Source organism: Hemicordylus capensis, chromosome 1 (assembly GCF_027244095.1).
Source record: "Hemicordylus capensis ecotype Gifberg chromosome 1, rHemCap1.1.pri, whole genome shotgun sequence".
In the NCBI taxonomy this organism is placed as follows: Eukaryota; Metazoa; Chordata; class Lepidosauria; order Squamata; family Cordylidae; genus Hemicordylus; species Hemicordylus capensis.
Genome location: NC_069657.1, coordinates 377,369,077 through 377,389,475, shown reverse-complemented (window position 1 = coordinate 377,389,475; position 20,399 = coordinate 377,369,077). Strand labels below are relative to the sequence as shown.

Genomic DNA, 20,399 nt, shown 5'->3' with positions numbered 1-20,399 from the left:
ACTGTAGCAATGAATTGCAAAATGAATATCCTTATCTGATCTGAGTGTACCTCTGTATTGATTTGTGTGCATGACTTTGTTTTGGCAGGTTGCATTGTTATTTAAATTTGTTTTTAAGATTGGGTACTAAATCCTATAGATGACCAATTGCGCAGCGGGGAAATAACTTTATTAGCAAGCCAGAGGTTGCCAGTTCGAATGCCCACTGGTATGTTTCCCAGACTATGGGAAACACTTATATCGGGTAGCAGTGATATAGGAAGATGCTGAAAAGCATCATCTCATACTGCGCAGGAGATGGCAATGGTAACCCAACACCCACCCACCCACGTATTCTACCAAAGACAACCACAGGGCTCTGTTAGGGATGTGCACGGACCAGTCCGGAGGCCATGTTAGAGGCCTCCAGACCGGTCCGGCACCGAGGGGGGGTCTCCCTTTAAGGGCGGGGGGGGTAGAACTTACCCCTCCCGCTGCTCTTCCCCCTCCGGCACTGTAGTGATAAGCGAAGTTTTTGGGGCGGCAGCATTCTTCGCTGCCACCCCTGCCCCCGTCATTGTTTGTAAAGCCTTCGGAAGAGCTTCAAGAGCAGCACGCATGAGTGTGCAGCGGCAGGTGCGCGCCCGTCGCCACCATGCGTGCGCGCACCACCTACATCACATGCAGCGTGTGTGTGACATAGGCAGCGCGTGCGCTCACGGCGGCAACAGGCATGCGTGCTGCTCTTGAAGCTCTTCTGAAGGCTTTACAAACAACGACAGGGGCAGGGGCGGCAGCGAAGAACGCTGCCACCCCAAAAACTTCGCTTATCACTACAGCGCCAGAGGGGGAAGAGCGGCGGGAGGGGTAAGTTCTACCCCCCTGCGCCGTTAAAGGGAGACACCCCCCCTCGGTGCCGGTCTGGACCATGCACATCCCTAAGCTCTGTAGTCACCAGGAGTTGACGCCGACTCGACAGCACACTTTGCTTTACTTTACTAAAGCCTATGGCTATGCATGAGCACATTTGACTTGAATGAACATGTCTGTTATTATGCACCCCCATCAGTGTAAATGGTGTAGTCTTACACAGTTTAATAGGCAGAACATTAGGCAGGTCCCTTCCTAGGTTTGACAACCCAAGGGATGTTTTTGCCATAGTAGCTGCCATGGAGTGGAAGGTCATTCTTGGATGCCACCACTGAGGAGTGGCCCAAATGGCAGGGGGGCCCAAGTCCAACTCCTTTCTGGAAAGCATCGAAAGGCAACATCAAAGTCTGAATCAGCACAACAGACACGCTAAGCTCATTCTCGTGATCCTAACCAGGGTCAAAGGAGCACCCAGCCAATGTAGGAGGTTGCCAGCACAGCTACTACAAAGTGCTCTGGATGACTGCCACCACCAGCTGCCCAAGTAAGCCCCACAAGGGTGCAGTGTTCCTTCTAACGGAGATTCCCAGATGTTGTGGACTACAACTCCCAGAATCCCCAGCTGCAGTAGCTTTTGCTTGGGGATTCTGGGAGTTGTAGTCCACAACATCTGGGAATCCCAGTTAGAGGGAACATTGCAAGTGTGGTGTCAGGGCAGCAGCAACCAGGAGTGCTTCATGGTGGCAACAATGGCAGCCATTTATTTATTTTTAACAACAGTGCTGAGACATAACTGGCACATTGCATTGCTCTGTTGTTGTTTTTTACAAAAAAGATGGCTGCTGCCATGACTTGCACACGTGCAAGGGTGTGAGCAGCACTCAAAAACATCCTGTATTCCCTTGTGTGGTATGTGTACCAATAATACAAAATTGTCCTCATTATCTTGGTAGAAATCTGTTTATAGTTTGTATTTCAGAAGAATAAAAACAAAAACAAAAAACAGGTCAGAATTGGGCAGTGATTAATGTTTAACATTAACAATTTTTTAAAAGCATTTGAAAACTCACCTCTTCACCCAAGCTTTTTCAGCTTTTTAGATTTTTAAATTTTAACCTGTGTTTGATTTTGAAATTGTTTAAATTGTTTTAAGTTTTGTGTATGTTTTTAACTTGTTTTATGTTATTGTTAACCACCCAGAGACAAAAGTTTGGGGTGGTATACAAATTAGATAGACAAACAAACAAGCAAGCAAACAAACTTTAGGTGAAGCCTGCCTCTGGTTAGAATGGACACAGAGTTCTAATATTATCACAGTGCAGTTTATTCTGTTCAGAGTATTTATATATATATTTTCCTATATTCATCAAGGAAATCGTTAACGACCCACAGTTTATTCTTGGAGGCGCCACAAGAACTGACATTTGTCAAGGGGATCTTGGTGAGTGTTTTTCCACTGGAAGTATTATTTCCCTCCGCAGGGTAAGAAGAGTCAGAGACTTTAAAGAAAATGTTGCTGGTTAATGTGTTCATATTTGATGTCAGATTCCGCCTTGTTTGGATGCAATGAGGCTCTACAGGTGACTAGCACCACATGGGATAAAATCACATGCAGCGATACAGATATTGCTATACTGTATGTTTGCATCTGCATCAAAAGGCAGAGAGAAATGAGGAGCTGGATCCTGTTTGGAGTGGCAGTGCCAGGGTCATATTGCACATGATACATTAGCACATGTATGGCTATACACATATGGGTCATTGGATCTACTTCCTTCTTGATTTGCTTGTGTACAAGCACACCCAGGAACGGCATACACACACAGAGCACAGATTTCAGAAGCTGCCTTTTCTGCAAATGTTCAGTGGGGGACATCCAAAATGTCTGGATCAACTGGGATGGTGTTAAAATAAAGTTTCCTTCATGTGCAACCACAAAAAAATAACTAGGAGGAGAAACAAGAAGGATTTAATAGGGATTGTTTAGCAGGGGACGAATGGGATTTTTGTTTTTCATTTTGTAGGTGGGAACTGAAAATAACTTCAGTTATTTGGGATCAGATCAGATGAGAATAATAATCTGGAGTTGTTGTTTTTGATTTACAGGTGACTGTTGGCTTTTAGCAGCTATTGCATCTCTCACCCTTAATGAAAACACATTAGCCAGAGTTGTGCCGCAAGATCAGAATTTTGGCCCAGGTTATGCTGGAATATTTCATTTTCAGGTAAATCAGCTCTTGAAAAACAAAATGCCCAACTGTTCTAAGGAATAGTTACATAGACTCGTGATAGTTTAAGGGGAACAGTTAATATATCTAACACAATGTCTGCAATATCTTACAATATCTAACACAATCAGGGCCCAATTATTGGGTGGGGTTGGGGAAACAGATACACTTTACCTGGGACCGAGGGCTTAGCCTGGACTGTGAAAATGAGGGGAAAGTTGGGCTGAACCAACTGAACATGCCCGAGGATGTTTGTATGCATCCGAACACACATACAGAAGAGGAGCAGGGCCATACTTGCTCTCAATTCAATTTTTGTATTCCTCCCATAGGGAATACTGGGGATTTGAGGATGCCCCATTCCCAGGGGCAGAGCCACCATTGGGCCAACGGGTTCAAAGAACCTGGGCTGTGTCCAATCAGGGGCCACGCCTTGCAGCCCCGACACCCCCGCCCTTGTGTATGACATCAGATGCGGGGGTGCTGGTTTAGCTCCCGAGTGGGGGATGTGCAGCCCCCATTTGGGAGTTAAATGGCCGCTTCTGGCTCTGCTGCAAAAGCAGCGCCAGCCCAAATCTAACTCCCGAAGGGGCCGTGCGGCCCCTTTGGGAGTTAAATGGCCGGCGCTGCATTCGCAGCGTGGCCAGGCACTGCATTCCTGGCCTTAAGGCAGGGGAGAGCCACTCCTGGCTATGCTGCAAATGCAGGGCCAGCCCTAGACTAGATCCCGAAGGGGCCGTGCGGCAAACGCAGTGCCAGCCTGCCACACACTCCCGAATGGAGCCACAGGGCTTCATTTGGGAGCCAGACCACACACCCCGTGTCTGACCTCAGATGAGGGGGGTGGGTGAGCGGGGCCGCCACCTCAGCTGCACACAGGCCGCTGGCGATCAGGTTCCGCACCTGCCCATTCCCCACTTACAGTGCCCATTCCCCACTTACAGTGGGGGGATGCCAGAGCACCCAAAAGTGGGTCTGGGGGCACAGCATGGCTGGCCTCAACTCCCCCCAGGCACCCCTAAGTTGATAGGAATTATTGTTATTTATTTATGAATTTTCAAAGAATTCATTTTTGGCTCCATAGGAAATAACAGAGTGCCTTTTCACCTACTGATCTTAATTGCTTATTGCTCTGAACTCTGAGTTCGGGTCAAAGCCATTAAGCTGTTAAGCTGAAAGGGAACACACTGTTCTTACTGAGTGGCTAGGCTCAGGCAATGGTTTCCTATTGAGCCAATGCATGTCTATGGAGACAAAAATTAATTCTTTAAAAATTCCTGATTAATCAACAATAAATCCTATAAACTTGGGGTGGGGGGGGTGGAGTCCAGCCCTGCTATGCCCCCAGACACACTTTGGGCACCCCCCCCCCGCCAAGGTTGGGAATGTGGCATCCTCAAATTGTAGTAGCAAGCATGACTTGTCCCCATAGCTAAGCAGGGACTGCCCTGGTTGCATTTGAATGGGAGACTAGAAGTGTGAGCACTGTAAGATATTCCCCTCAGGGGTTGGAGCCGCTCTGGGAAGAGCAGAAGGTTTCAAGTTCCCTCCCTGGCTTCTCCAAGATAGGGCTGAGAGAGATTCCTGCCTGCAACTTGGAGAAGCCGCTGCCAGTCTGTGAAGACAATATTGAGCTAGATAGACCAATGGTCTGACTCAGTATATGGCAGCTTCCTATGTTCCCCATTATTCCCTATGGGAGGAAAACAAAAATTGAAAAATACTTCAACAATTCACCAATAATCAGAGAAGTGTCCAATTGCCTTGGAGTTTGGTGGGTGGTAGGCACCAAACCCACCCTGCCAACCAGATCTCTGTTAGTGACGGGGCCATGAGCAGGACCTGAGATGCCGAGCAGAGGGCCCTGGCAGGTTCATATGGGTGAATGCGGTCCAACGGGTATCCCAGTCCCAAGTTGTGTAGGGCTTTAAAGTTCAAGACCAGCACCTTGAATCTAGGCTAGAAGTGGGCTGGTAACCAATGAAGCTGCCACAGGATAGGTATGACACTCAAGAAGTGACTTGCACCCACAAGCATCCTTGCAGCAGCATTCCAGACCAGCTGAAGCTTCTGAACCATTTCCAAGGGCAGCCCCACGTAGAGCACATTGCAGGAGTCCAATCTGGACACTACCAAAGCATGGGTGACTGAAGTCAGGTGCAACTTCTCCAAGTAGGGTTACAGCTGGTGCACCAGCCATAGCTGGTAAAAAGCACCTCAGAATATTCCCGCCACCTGTGCCTTCAAGGCCAGCATCAGTTCCAGAACAACCCCCAAGTTGCGGACTTTGTCTTTCAAGAGAAGTGTGACCCCGTCCAAGACTAGATTTTCCTCACTAGTTGGATGATCAGTTTTAAATTTTAGGATTAAGTTTCAGGAAACTTAATCAGGATTAAGTTTCAGCTCCCCACCCCCACATCCAGTACAAAGGTTCTTTTGCTCCTGTCAATCAACAGCACGCAACCAATAACACTGGGAGCTTTCAGGGAGGGGTGAGAGAAAGAATTCCATTCTGAACCTCTGAGTCCAACATTTCTGCCCATTGATGGCATCATTGATGGGCAGTCCTCCCTGCTGCCCATAAATGCCCTATTCTGACCCCCCTCACCAATATAACACATGAAATTTTAGATCTAATTCTATATTTTTGTCATGCGTTCCACTTATTTTTAATAATAGTAATATTGTGAGCTATGCTACTGTTATGACATTTTACACGGCATGCTATTATTCTGGAACACAGACCAAGTGCTGAGGTGCCAGTCTGTCTATGCTAATTAATATCTGACAAGATGTTATTAAATAACATGAAGTTATTTAACGTCCTAAGGAGACAGAGACTCCTTGAAATTAAAATTGTTCGGTACCAAGCACAATTTCTCACAGCCTGCTACGACCTTGTAACTCAGGCCTTCATTTCCATCTCATTCCCCTCAAAATAGTTTGGATTCAGGCTGCCAGATATTTGCTTGTTTATCATATTTATATACTGCCTGATATGTGTACCTCTAGGCAGTGTACACAACTGAAAACACAACAAATATAAAATAGAGTAAAAACAAAACAATTTCAAGAATAAAAAGTTAAAACAATTTCATAGGATAAAACAAACAGTTTAGAATTAATTTCAGTTTAAAACCTGAGAAAACAACTGTGTATTAAGGGTCTTTCTAAAAGCAATCAGAGATGGAGATGCTCTTATTTTGAAAGGGAGCATATTCCAAAGCCCCAGGCAGCTACAGAGAAGGTCCCGTCCCGAGTTGCCACTGAACGAGCCAGTGGCAACCCTAATCAGACCTCCCCAGATGATCTTAATAGGTGGCAGGATTCATGACAAAGAAGGCACTCTCTTAGTTACCTTGGATTCAAGTCATTAAAGTTTTTATAGGTAATAACCAGCAATTTGTATTTCATTCAGAAACATATTGGCAGCCAGAACAGTTTTTTTCAGAATTGGTGTTATATGGTCCCTCTGAGTTGTCCCAGAAACCAATCTGGCTGCCACATCCTTTACCAATTGTAGTTTCTGGACTATGTGCAAAGACAAGCCCACTTAGAGGGCACTACAGTAGTTGAGCCGGGAGGTTACCACCATATGCACTGCTGTTTTAAGAAATGGGTGTGGCTGATGACTCATCTGAAAATGATAAAAAGCGCTCCTGGCCATTGCCTCAACCTGAGAAACCACAGAGGGTTTGGGATCCAGGATCTTTAAGAGGGGGAGTGCAACCCTACCCAGAGTGGGCAGATCTAAACCATTGCTTGGGTCCCGACCCCCCATAGTCAGTACCTCCTTCTTATTTGGGTTCAACTTCCGTTTGTTATCCTTCATCCAGCCCATTACTGCTTCCAGGCAGGCATTTAGGAAAGTTATACCATTTCCTGATGAGGTCAATATGAAGAAATAGATTTGGGTTTTGTCAGCAATGCATATTGATAACACCCTGCACCAAATCTCCTGATGTGCTCTTCCTCAGAGAAACATTTATAATATTTACCAGACCTTCTCTGATAATACGATTACCAGATCAAATAAGCCAAGCTGGGCAAGGGGCAAGAGAACAGGTTGTAGGACACACAGTCCAATGCAGTTTGCCCACATCCTCGGGAGTCACAAACTGAAAGTGATCCAATTTAATCTATCAGAGGAGTTGCTGGACACCTCCACAGTAGACTCTGCAATAACTGTGGAATCCAGTTGTAAGAGATTTTATCCATTAAAAAAGTCATTGAAAATATCACAGTGAGTGACTGATGGTTCCAAGTTTAAATTCAAGAGGAAGGGGGAACATACTACCCCCCTCACAATCCTAGACAACTCTGCTGAGCATGAATTTGCGGAAGCAATGCAAGCAGAAAAGAACCACTGCTTTGCTGCCACACTGCAAGAGCATAGATATTCAAATGTGTTTGTTAAGATCTGTTGGATTCGCACTGAGTCTTCCCCCACTTGTACAGTCATCCACCTTGCTGCTTCAGGTCCCGTAGTACTTCCAAATACCACGGAGCTGATTTTGAAGGTCAGAGAGGATGCTTAGGAGCGATTGTGTCTACTGCTCTAGTGAGTTTATTATTCCATTTTTGCACCAAAGCATTGATAGATTCACTAGCAGAGCCAACCCTAAACCCTTCCAAGCCTTCTTGGAATCCTATTGGATCCAATAAACTTCTCGGGCAGACCAACCCAATAGGTCCTTCACCCCTTCAGAGGTGAGTTGTAGTTGTAAGTTCTACCTTAACTAGATGGTGGTCCATCCATGACAATGAGGAGATGACAGGATTCCCCACCCTGATCAGAGCAAAATATCGAATTGAGAATGTGACCAGCATCATGCGTTGGACAGTCCAGAGACCACTTAGATTTATATATGGATTTATAGCCATATATGACAACATATTATTATTATTTATTATACACATCCATAACATGCTTAGCAACAAAAAGTTCTCAGAAATTTCTCAAAGCAGTTGGCATAACAAAAAGACTGATAAGATGGTTCCTTGTTCCAAAGGGCCTCATAGTCTAAAAAGAAACACAAGGGAGATACCAGCAACAACCACTGGAAGGAACACTTTGCTTGGTTGAACAGGGACAGTTCGTCTCCCACTGGTAAATATAAGAAAGCCACTACTTTAAAAGCGGAGATGCTTTGCCAAGTTAGCAGGGATATATGCATGAATATTAATTATATGTGAGTGGCAAATGCCCTTTAGACACTGCTTCCTGTCCCTGGGTTCTAGTGACAGTTCTCCTATGCATTAGAGGCCTAGCTTATTACTCTCTTACATTCTGGTGTCTGTAAATCCAATCAGTAACTCTGGTACTAACTGCCTTTCGGATCCAATATATCTGATTATTATGGTGCTTGTCCCTCTCTCCTGGTGCCAGTCTGTTACCACACCCTGTTGACTTGTCCTGACTGTGCACGGGAAAGGCTGGCTGGAACGAAGGCATTCTTGGACTTCTTGTTCTTGAAAGAACATGCCATACAGAATGATACCCTTCTCTAGCCCAAATCAGACATTATGCTGTATGAGTGGGCCAGCACACAGCCTCATGTGGGGGGTGGGGGCAGGCTGTTTGCCCCACCCTCGCTTAAGCAGCCACAGGGTAGGCCACCTGGATTGGAGGAAAGGAGGGAAGGGGCAAGCAACAGACAGTGGGACCATTGCTCCCCTCCCTTCTCAGTTGGCTGCTACTCAAGCTTTCCCACCCTCTCTGTCTGGGGTGCAGGACAGTCATTGCTGGCCATCCTTTTGTGGGCTGAGTAGGAATTTTTCGCTCCCCAACTGATTGGCTGGGTTGGGGAGTTTGCAACTTGGCAGGTACAGTGCGGGCTGGGTGGATGATTAGATGATTAGACCCCTGGGTGCCTACCACCCACCCCAGCTTTTTGCCCCTAGGGAATAATGGGCAATAATAAAAATTTCAAAAATCCATGAAAAATCATAGGAATGTCTGATTGCTTTGGGGTTTGGGTGGTAGTTGGCACCCATTTGTGCCTATCACCCAACCCAGTTTTGGTGGTTCAAACCAGTTCAAATCAGTTTGAATCGAACCACGCTCAGTTGGGTTTGAATTCGAACAGGCCAGTCGAACCAATGCCTGGTTTGTTTCAAATTCGAACCGTCAAAGCGAACCAGTTTGAATTCGAAGAGGTTTGCACATCCCTATTGTGGCCTAGTTATGACTTTTCATTAGACTGTTGTGCTCAGGAAAATAATATTTTCCTAGTTACTGAAGGAATGTACAAACAACTGTGCTAGGGAATTCAGTAGTCTTGGTGCATATTACAAGTAATCAAAGTGTTTCCTATTTCCTTTCACGCCACAGTTTTGGCAGCACAATGAATGGCTGGATATTGTTATTGACGACCGATTGCCCACCTTCAAAGACCGTTTGGTTTTTCTGCACTCAGCTGACCACAATGAATTCTGGAGCGCATTATTAGAAAAAGCCTATGCCAAGTAAGCCATGCAGGTTATGTGTTCCAGCTATTTTTCTCAATTTCCTCTTCAATCATCACTGATATGTTGTTACTATCTAAATTCTTCTCTGACATAATGCTCTCTTTGGTCCGTGAAAAGATTCTGCAAAGAGCTGGATCAGATCTCAAGGTGTGCTATTTTCACTCAATTTCAGAATATTTACTGTGATTACTACAGCTCCTACTACTTTGTGTCTTTGATGGCAGTTCTGCTTTTCATTTAGATCCATTAATGTTTTATTGTATTATGCTGGTTTTCATTGTTTGCTGCTTTGGTATGGAGCAGGGAGGACAGAGAGGTCATGGATTAGTGAGGAGGGACTGTGGAGCATCAAGAAGCAAATTAGAAGGGACACGAAAGGTGAATCCAGAGTAGTTCAGGGAAGGCTTTGTTAAAGAACTGGGAAGTGCAGTGGGACTTGAAGGAAGAGGAACTATCCTCGAGTGAACACAATGGAAATAGGCAGTTAACTCTTTTAAAATATATGGGGCTGACATACCGTGCAGCCTACAATGCACATTTAGTGCAATGTGGGTGCTGCTACATCTTCCTAAGGGCTGTGTGTTGCAGAAGCGCACACTTTTGCTGAGTGCACTTTTGGAGAGGGGGCAGGCATGCATTTTGAGAATTTCTTAACTTGTCTGGATCTAGTACTGAATAACGTTAAAGACTTCACATAGTGGGAGTAACAGTGTAAGTAAGGCAAGATCCTGCCCTGATTTGGAGTTGCCTCTAAGTTTGACCGAAAGTTCTTGGATGGTGTAGTGTGCCCGTGATAGGTTTTGTGATTAATCAGCAGAGCACTAAAGAAGCTAGCCACTCCAGTTACAGAGTAGAATACAGAGTTTAGTTGTTGCAGCTGTTTATAGAAGACACATGGCGGTTCTTGTAGGAACTAAATACTAAGTAGATTTATTGGTGAAGTACACTTTGGATAGGAAAGACCTAATCCTATCTATAGGCTACATAATGAATAAGTAGGGAAAGAGAGATGTTTCCATCTGTTCTCCAAGAGGAAAGGAAGAGATTCTGACTCATCACAAGAAATGCCTGATGAGTCAAGGCAGGGATCATAGAGTAGAAGTAAAGCAGGGACAGATAAGGAGACCCTCACTAGCTACCTCTACTCCCAATGCCCCAGTGTTCATTAGGATAGTCAGTGTAAAAGTTCGATGCACTGGAACTCTATCTGCAACAAGTGAAGTATCAAAGTAAAGTTCTTGCTTCTGAAACTTCTGCGGAATTTCAAGGGAAGCAAAAAGAGTTTGTATATGGGTCACAGTCTTTCAGGAGAGTTCTGCCAATCTCTATGGTAACCTTGGATTCTCACCAGTGTACTACTACTTTGGTAGTGTGCCTTTTAAATTTTGCATTCGCTTTCTTCATTCTCTCTCACTGAGTGCTTGTAGAACGGACGAAATTCAAGACATGGTATGCTTGGAACCTCTGCAGCAGAAACCTTTCCAAATGGCTTGGATTTTGCTTTTGGAAGCAACCTTTCATTTCCATAAGGTTTCTGTAGGAAACTTTCCTGGTAGGTTGCAGCCAAAAACAATGCAGCCATCTGCACACCACAAGTGCTACTACATAGAACATATATTAGCACTACCAATACTACTGTCCTGAGCCCTTGATGAGCCCTTGGTCAAATGCATCTTGTTTTTGTTTGTGTGTGTCTTAATTGTCAATGTTAACCAGATTGAATGGAAGTTATGAAGCTCTGAAGGGAGGAAGTACAATAGAAGCCATGGAAGATTTTACAGGAGGAGTTGGAGAAATGTTTGAAGTTAAAAAGGCTCCTGAAAACTTCTATGAAATCTTAGAAAAAGCTCTTAAAAGAGGTTCCATGGTGGGCTGTTCTATTGATGTAAGTAAAATAATGAAGCTAGGTAGGTTTGACTTCTGGCTTGGTTTTGTGTGCCAGAATAGAGGTTTCTTTTGTTGGGGTGGATAATTTCCCTAAATTACTGGGTGTTGTGATGACCTTGATATGGGACAGAAAAAGGGTGTGCTGTTGGTATATCATAACATCTTTTGCAATAATATCATGATATCTAATACAGTATGTGGTTTAGGCTAAATGATGATAATACACCCAGCAGTGTCCATACTGTTGCTTCCACATAATATATTACAACTGCACCCTGCCCTTCCTTAAAGGATCTCAAAACATCTGCTAGCCTCTCAGTAAACCTGTAGGGTATGTTTAGCTGAGTACTAGTAGCCTCCCCAGGGACTTTGTAGATTAACTGAGTTCTGAAGCTGAGTTTCCTACTGCTAAATTGAATACTCAGGTCTCTAAAACACACTGGAATCTTCTCCTGGAGGTCCACCAAAGCCCAAACAAATCTTCTGGAAATGACTGAGGGCCTTATTTGTAATTACATTTGGTGGCAAGTATTAAATAGGTTTCTAAACGTTATGATCCATCTGCTTAATACTGTTGTGCCATTGAGTCGGTGTCAACTCCTGGCGACCACAGAGCCCTGTGGTTTTCTTTGGCAGAATACAGGAGGGGCTTACCATTGCCATCTCCCCTGCAGTATGAGATGATGCCTTTCAGCACCTTCCTATATTGCTGCTGCCCGATATGGGTGTTTCCCATAGTCTGGGAAACATACCAGCGGGGGTTCAAACCAGCAAGCTCTTGCTCTCTAGGCAAGTTACTTCCCTGCTGCACCATTAGGTGGCTTTACTGTACTGTAAAAATTATATTGTAAGATTTTGTATTTCACATTCCTTGCTGTGTTTCTAATGCTGTCTCTTACATGTAAATATGAATAAATCACACAAGAATTTAAAACATGTCCATGTTTTAGATCAGCAGCGCAGCAGAGACAGAAGCACGTACCCCTTATGGCCTTATAAAGGGTCATGCATATTCAGTAACTAGTATTGATGAGGTAAGTGGCATCTTTTTTAAATTATTTGTTACTTTTCTTACTGGAAAGAAAGTTGACAGAAGACAAAAGATAATCAACTTTTAATTAAATTGTAGGAAAGGATGGCCTTGGAAATCAACCTTGCATGTCCTGCTGTTAGTGATAGATTTGACAGGTTCAGGGAAGTGATCCATCATGCAGTCGAATTGCTATAGCTTGTGTGAAGAGGCAACACACAGTGCATGTGACTTCTGTCCCCTGTGGGGGCTCATGGGATTTGTCTTCCATCTTTCTGCATTTTAAGCTACCTACTGTTATACTGTTTTGTCCACTGTACTTCAATCTTTGGTTTATTTTACTGTTTATTTTACTGTTTTGTTTTGACACTTTGTTAGGTGCTTTGGGCAGAAAGGTGGAGTAGAAATAAGTTAATGAATGAAAGCCATTCTGTGTTCCTCTTTCTCGCTTCTGTTCCTATTAGGTCAGCTACCAAGGCCGGAAGGTGAAGCTCATTCGAGTTAGAAATCCATGGGGTCAAGTGGAATGGAATGGTGCTTGGAGTGACAAGTTAGTATTTGGAGCTCCAAGATAGTTGAAGACACAGGCAAGCTGTGTTTCCAAGCTCTGCCAAAGAAATTCCAAGTTAAGTGGAATTTCTAAATATTGGCAACTAACAACATATCTAGGAGTAGATGACCAAAGTTCGGAAGCAGCTAACTTATTAAGATTAACTAATTAAATAAGACCAAGAGGTATCTTGTGGCTGGAGTCTATGGGGGTTTATGCCACAATACAATTGTTAGTCTTTAAAGTGCAACAAGATGTTTTAGGGTTTTTGCCACAACAGAGCAGCACTCTGGAGTTATCTGAAACTATGGGAAATGTAAAGAATTTTTGGAAAACTTCAAAATCCTATTAACTTTTTGAATGAATACTATAGAAATAAGATAAAAAGTGCGAATAATAAGAATAGTTTCTTATCAGTAATATCGTTGGCCAAAACTTTAGCATAGTAGGGTATAGGAAAGACCATGCTGCATTCCTAAACACAATGGCTGATATGATGAGGGAAATCGCTAAAAGTAGTCAATTTGAAATTAAAAGGCATTGCCTAACTTGTCTTTTTAATTTCAATGGGCCTACTTTGAATAATGTTCTTCATCATGTCAACCAATTGATCTTAAATAAAGCCTACTGGAATTTAGGAATCCAATTATTACCGGGGGGGAAACCCTAAATAATAACTAGAGATTAATAACTTCATTTTGAATAAGTTATGCAGATCTATCACACACACACAGTGACCCATGTACACATTTTGCAATGACAAAAATGCTGAAAAATAAATAAATTAATGAAGAAATCTGTTAGTTGCATCACAACATTTTTTCTCCTTAGAAATGCAAAAATCTCAACCAGTGGTCCCTCTAATTTTTTTCATCTCTGTGTGGAATGAGTTTTGTTCTGGGCGGCAGTACCAAGGCACTGTGTGCGCACATGCATTCAGAGTGGGGCCTTCCTGATTCAACCAGAGCGGGATCTAAAATTAACTGAGCAGACATCAGAAAACTTGTGAGTGTGCGCACGTGCACATGCCTTAGAGGGAGCAGTGATCTCAACACACACAATATCCTTGGCTTTGTGTGTGTGCGTGTGTGTGTGTGTGTGTGTGTGTACACACACACACATACACTCTCTACAATTTTGGCTGTGTTCACACATTCACAGTGATCCTGGTTAAAGAGTTAACCAGGATCACTATGCCCTGAAGAGCGGATGGTGAGAACCTATAATTTCCAGGCAATCCTAGTCAAACTGCACTGGTTAATCAGCATTTAACCAGGACAGATAGCCATCCTGGTTAAATGCATTACATGCAACCTCTGTTCTCACAATCAGCTCTGCAGGGCTCAGTGATCCAGGTTAACTTTTTAACCAGGATCTCTGTGATTGTGTGAATGCAGTCATACAGGAACTCCAAGATTTCAAGTCTTTCAGATGCTATTCTTCCTGGGACCTTATACTACTACTACTACTACTACTACTACTACTACTACTACTACAATATTTATATACCACTTGTCAACCAAAGTTCTCAAAGTGGGTTACATAGGGGGAAAAATAATACACTTATAAAACCTACCAAAATATTACTATACAAAGCGTTATATTAATCTATTGTGTTTTTTAAAGTGGTATTTTATATGCAAGAATGGGTTTAAAGGGTACACATATAACATCAAATAAGGATTGCTGGTTGTGAAATGTATATGTCCAAAGTGCCATATGAACTTTGGTTAAGAAGTCATCATTAATTGACTTTTGTTTATTACCTTGGAAAAATAGATTCAATTAAAAAAAACCAAAATGCAGTATTTTAGCTCTTATAATGCTCCAGCTATTCTAATAGAGAAACATTAGAAACTTTGAACAAAATGAAATTAAATGCCAAAATATTTAATACAATCTTCCTCTTTCTCTTCCAGTTCTCCTGAATGGCGTTCCATCAGCCCATCTGAGAAAAAGCGTCTGTATCAGACAGCACTAGATGATGGAGAATTTTGGTAAATGAATATGTTTATTAAATGATAAATGTATTAAAACAAGAGCAAATCAGGATAACTGACCTGTTTAGCCAAAATACAAGGCAGGAATAATTAGATTTAAGTCCTTAACTGTATTCTTTACAGCAGATTCACGCTTAGCAGCATACTGTGATGGCAGAGATTTGTGTCTTGCAGAATTCCTGGGGGCAAAACCCAATTTTGAGGGATTTTCACAAGATCACTTTATGTAAATGGCTGACTCATTCACTTTCTTTAATTTCCCCCTGTATTCAGTCAGGGAGATAGTGATAAAAGGGTAAGTTTTTGCCACCCCTTTGAAGAGATCTTAAAGGAACAAGTGCTGACACAAAAGTGTTGGGGATTGTGAAAATATTCCACTTGAATTACCCAAGTCAGAAAAGAAAGACACTATATTACAAGAACAACCTCACAGAAAATGATTAGATGCTTTTAGTATGCTTTAAGTATCTGTACTGTATGAACTGAAGAGTGATAAACTGAGCAGAATATGGGTTATCTACATTTCATCCACACTGAGGATATGCCTTCCAGTTTGGAGCAGTGATTACTCTACTGAGGTGCCGTAGAGTTGGTGTCGACTCCTGGCAACCACAGAGCCCTGTGGTTTTTCTTTGGTAGAATACAGGAAGGGTTTACCATTGCCATCTCCTGTGCAGTATGAGACGATGCCTTTCAGCATCTTCCTATATCGCTGCTGCCCGATATAGGTGTTTCCCATAGTCTGGGAAACATACCAGCGGGGATTCGAACCAGCAACATCTGGCTTGGTAGTCAAGCCATTTCCCCGCTGTGCCATTAGGTGGCGATTACTGAGTCCCAAAGGATGCATTCTATTTCCCATATTAATTTATCCTGGGAAGGGAAAAGGTATGTTGAGAACATGCCCGTTAAGAAATAAGCATGTAGATTATGCTATTATTACTTGATTGCACAAGGACCAGAAAATGACAAGGAGCCAGCATGGTGTAGTGGTTAGAGTGCTAGACTAGGACCAGGGAGACCTGAGTTCGAATCCCCATTCAGCCATGATACTAGCTGGGTGACTCTGGGCCAGTCACTTCTCTCTCAGCCTAACCTACTTCACAGGGTTGTTGTGAGGAGAAACCCAAATATGTAGCACACCGCTCTGGGCTCCTTGGAGGAAGAGCAGGATATAAAATGTAAAAATAAATAAATGAATAAAATGGCACTGGTGTAAATTGCCATCCTTTTAGTAAACTATTTTATGTTACACTAAACAACACAGACCCATTGCATGATCGTGAATTTAGAAATGGTCTGGGGAATAAGATTTACTTGGGCTACAGGAATCCATCGAGTGACTTCTTTTTCCATGTTATACAGGATGAGGTTTGAGGATTTCCTATCCCATTTTGACAAAGTTGAGATCTGCAACCTCACGCCTGATGCACTTGAAGATGCTGCTGCACATAAATGGGAGGTGACAGTCCACCAAGGCAGCTGGGTCAGAGGCGCCACTGCAGGCGGGTGCAGAAACTTCATAGGTGTGCATGTGTCTCTTAGCACTGTTTGTTCTCTTCTGGAAAACAAGAAGACTTACGCCTCCTACAGATGTTATTTAAAAGGCTCACTGTCGCTGTGTGTACAGCGGAGTGAAGGGGGAGGAATTCCCTTCCCCACCCTGTCACTCATCCAAGCGCCCCACTGCTCACAGTTATGGTGGGGCTTGTCTGAAGAGGGACAAGCCTTCCCCATGATGGAGGGCACATCTGAAATTGAGAGGGTGCATTGATCCACCCTCGCAATCACGGAGGAGCTCACCATCAAAGGGAGGCCTTCCTTGCCCTCTTCAGACAAGCCCATGAGTGGCGGGGCATGGAGGTGATTGACACGGGGGGGTGGGGTGGAACTTCCTCCTTCTTTGGTTCACTGAGCATAACTACAGTGGGACCTTTGGATAACATCTGAATCCGGCTGTCTAAGTCTTCTTTCGCATCAGTCTTCATAACTGCATGATCAGCAAGACCAACTTACCAAATATCCTGAACGGTCAACTGAGATATATGCCCAGTTGCTGAGCTGGGATGCCCTCTCACTAGGAGCCGGATTTCTTATTTATTCAAACAGCCTGGGGCTTCCCCTGGTGCCTATTCATGCAACATTAAAGAAAAGTAGCCTAGATATGGAAGGCAGCAAGTTCCATGACTGCAGCAGCTGGAGAAATAAATCACAAACTATAAAAAAACGCTGACAGCCATATCTAGAATCACCTAGACCAGACACTGGATTTGTGTAGGAGAAGCCCCTTCCTTTACTTTAATACTAAAGATTACTTCATTTGTATGAGTAATCTATGAAGTAATCTTTATTACTTCATAAATAAGTAATTAATGGAAGGATATAGTGTTGGTTTAGTCCTATCAAGAAACTAGTCCACAGTGCCCAGGGAGAAGGCCTCCCAGAAGATCCCGGCTCTCCAGTCTCAAAACCGATGAAAGGAAGCAGAGCGGGGCCATTCTTGCAATCCACATTCATTCATTCATTCATTCATTTGCATTTATATCCCTCTCTTCCTCCAAGGAGCCCAGAGCAGTATACATAGTTAAGTTTCTCCTCACAACAACCCTGTGAGGTAGGTTAGGCTGAGAGAGAAGTGCCTGGCCCAGAGTTACCCAGCAAGTACCATGGCTGAATGGGGATTTGAACTCAGGTATTCCCAGTGATGGTGACAGTAGTAATCGCAGGAAACGTGTCTTTGATGGCCAGAGAAAATATTTTATCGGAAAGCCCTTTCAGGAGCAGGAATCAGGAATGATTAACAAAGTTAGCCTGATTCAGATATTATGCTGTATATTATATGCAGATATTATACACATTTCTATACACTCATACATGTGTTTGTATGAGTGATTGTACCTGTGTTAATTATAAAAGTGAAACTGGATACAGGCCCTTCGAATGCATAGTACAAATAGGAAGTGTGTTTCTGTACCTACGTTCAACATAACATGTTGACTGCACCTGTGTACAGATCTGTACCTGCATACACAATACACTCATACAAGTGTTGAACATAACATGTGAATGGGCCTCTAGTCACATTTAAAATCGCTTTGCATATTTCAAACACTTTGTGGCAACCTGCAAATATTTAATGACTAAATATACTTTATTTATTGGTGTAAAAGAAACAGCTTATAGTTTTGAGTAAGTTTTAAATGAAAATTTGTGACTATCATGGGAGTGGGGAAGAATCCTTGATTGTGATGCATAATAGAAACATTGGGAAATAGATTTTCTCTGTGGATTCAATCCCCAAACCCGCCATAATGATGTTATCTAATTTTCAGAAACATTTTGGACAAATCCACAGATCAAGCTCCAATTGACTGAAAAGGATGATGGTCAAAATGAATGCACATTTATAGCAGCTCTGATGCAAAAAGACCGCCGTAAACTCAAGAAACTGGGAGCTGAAATGCTAACAATAGGATATGCCATCTATGAGGTAGATTTCTCCCTATAACACTGTGATGGTTAGCCATGATGGAGCTGAGGCAGACAACTCACAGGACATAGCCCTGTTTTGGTGATAGCACCCCCTCACACTTATTTGTGGTTTGGCAGTGTGCAAGACACCTAATGGCACAGTGGGGAAATGACTTAATTAGCAAGCCAGAGGTTGCTGGTCCGAATCCCCGCTGGTATGTTTCCCAGACTATGGGAAACACCTATATTGGGCAGCAGCAATATAGGAAGATGCTGAAAGGCATCATCTCATACTGCACGGAAGATGGCAATGGTGAACCCCTCTTGTATTCTACCAAAGACAGCCACAGGGCTCTGTGGTCGCCAGGAGTCAACATCAACTTCTGTGGTTTACCATTGCCTCCTCCTACGCATTTATAATCAAATATGATTGCCCTTTATTTTTCTTGAATTGTAATTATAATCTGTACAATTATCAATGAGATGGGGGTCCATGGCTAATACCTGACAATCTATCTACCACCACAACAAAAAGCTCAAAACCTGTATTGATTTTGGGGGGGAAACACCTAACAATCCACAAGTAACAAAATTCAACTACGCTACAGATGCTGAATCTATCTCATGGGACTCAGTGTGCTAAAGACTGAATATAAGTCTATATAATAGACAAATAAATATCCATACACTGCAGGTTCCTATATAACTTTGAACACTAGGGTTTTAGCCAAAGAAAGTTAGTCATGATTAAGTCCCATTAAAATTAGTGGAATGTAAATTAGTCAAAAATAACCTGTCTCATTGATTTCAGTTATGCTTAGTCATGGCTGACTTTCTTTGGGTATAATTGTTGGTTCTTGGCATTCATTTTGCTACACTTAAAGTAAATATGTGGCAATAAGGCATTGGCCAAAATGCTTGGGTACTAGACCAGCATCCCTTTGCATCTGAAACACAAGGAGTATAAGCTTATACTTCAAACCATGAATGAAGAGAGACGACAGATGAATAATGGGTCAATCTGAAATCCAATTGCAGAGCCCCAGTAAAGATGAGCACTTGACAAAGGACTTTTTCCGCTACCATACCTCCAAGGCCAGAAGCAAAACTTACATAAATTTACGGGAAGTCTCTGATCGATTCAAGCTACCACCCGGGGATTACATTGTCGTCCCTACAACATTTGAGCCACACCAGGAAGCTGATTTCTGCCTGAGAATTTTTTCTGAGAAGAAAGCTGTCACTAAGTAAGTATCCTCATGTAACCTATCCATTCCGAGGGGCATTTTCAAGGCACAAGCATGCATTTGTTGCCACCTCCTGCTGAAATCTATGCTAGAGGCTGGCATCTGGAGAACCATGGACTGATTCAACTCTCCCCCCAAAGGTGCTGTCTATTATCTGGCAAATCTCTTTTTCCTCTCCTTTTGAGCTTTTTAATGGATTAAGGCAAAGAAGAGGGTCAGACACTCCCAGAGCATTTGAAAGAAAGATTCCTCTTTTTACAGGTGTGCTCCATTCCAATGAGAGGGGAAATTTTTCTTCTTGCTGCTGTGTTCTGGTTTCTTCCACATGGCCCCCCCACCCTCCACTATTTTTAGGGAAAATAGAGAGATTGGAAGTAGCTGTACTTATCCTTCAACTTCTCACCCACCTAGTCAAGTGTCTCAATGTCAAAATAGTAGCTGACCAGGGGTTTGTTGTCGTCATCCAGTCTAGAGATGCCCTGTTCTGCAACCATCACTACTCACATTTTGTAATCAGTAATATGATGGAGATTAAGAAAATGTATTTACTCACTTTTCATAATTTACTACAGTTACAAGGCCTATGGAAAAAAACTACACTCTCCTTTGGAAGCATTAGATAGGTCTATATATAGTAATGAAAAGAGCCGTCTTCCAACTTTTGGC

The 20,399-nt window shown here is 43.0% G+C and overlaps 1 protein-coding gene across 2 annotated transcripts in view; it reads left to right on the top strand.

The window, feature by feature from the left end:
• The window catches only part of CAPN9 (calpain 9), a 45,379-nt gene that overhangs the window by 5,364 nt on the left and 19,616 nt on the right, over positions 1 to 20,399 (top strand). Inside the window, exons 3-12 of one of the 2 annotated variants that reach the window (XM_053298230.1) lie at positions 2,221 to 2,290; positions 2,956 to 3,074; positions 9,412 to 9,545; positions 11,265 to 11,433; positions 12,386 to 12,469; positions 12,930 to 13,015; positions 14,935 to 15,012; positions 16,381 to 16,541; positions 18,348 to 18,505; positions 19,525 to 19,733. In XM_053298230.1, coding sequence (XP_053154205.1) covers positions 2,221 to 2,290; positions 2,956 to 3,074; positions 9,412 to 9,545; positions 11,265 to 11,433; positions 12,386 to 12,469; positions 12,930 to 13,015; positions 14,935 to 15,012; positions 16,381 to 16,541; positions 18,348 to 18,505; positions 19,525 to 19,733 — 1,268 coding nt within the window. Of the gene's footprint in view, positions 1 to 2,220; positions 2,291 to 2,955; positions 3,075 to 9,411; positions 9,546 to 10,967; positions 11,101 to 11,264; positions 11,434 to 12,385; positions 12,470 to 12,929; positions 13,016 to 14,934; positions 15,013 to 16,380; positions 16,542 to 18,347; positions 18,506 to 19,524; positions 19,734 to 20,399 lie in introns of those variants that run through there. The other variant, XM_053298238.1, reaches the window with a different exon arrangement.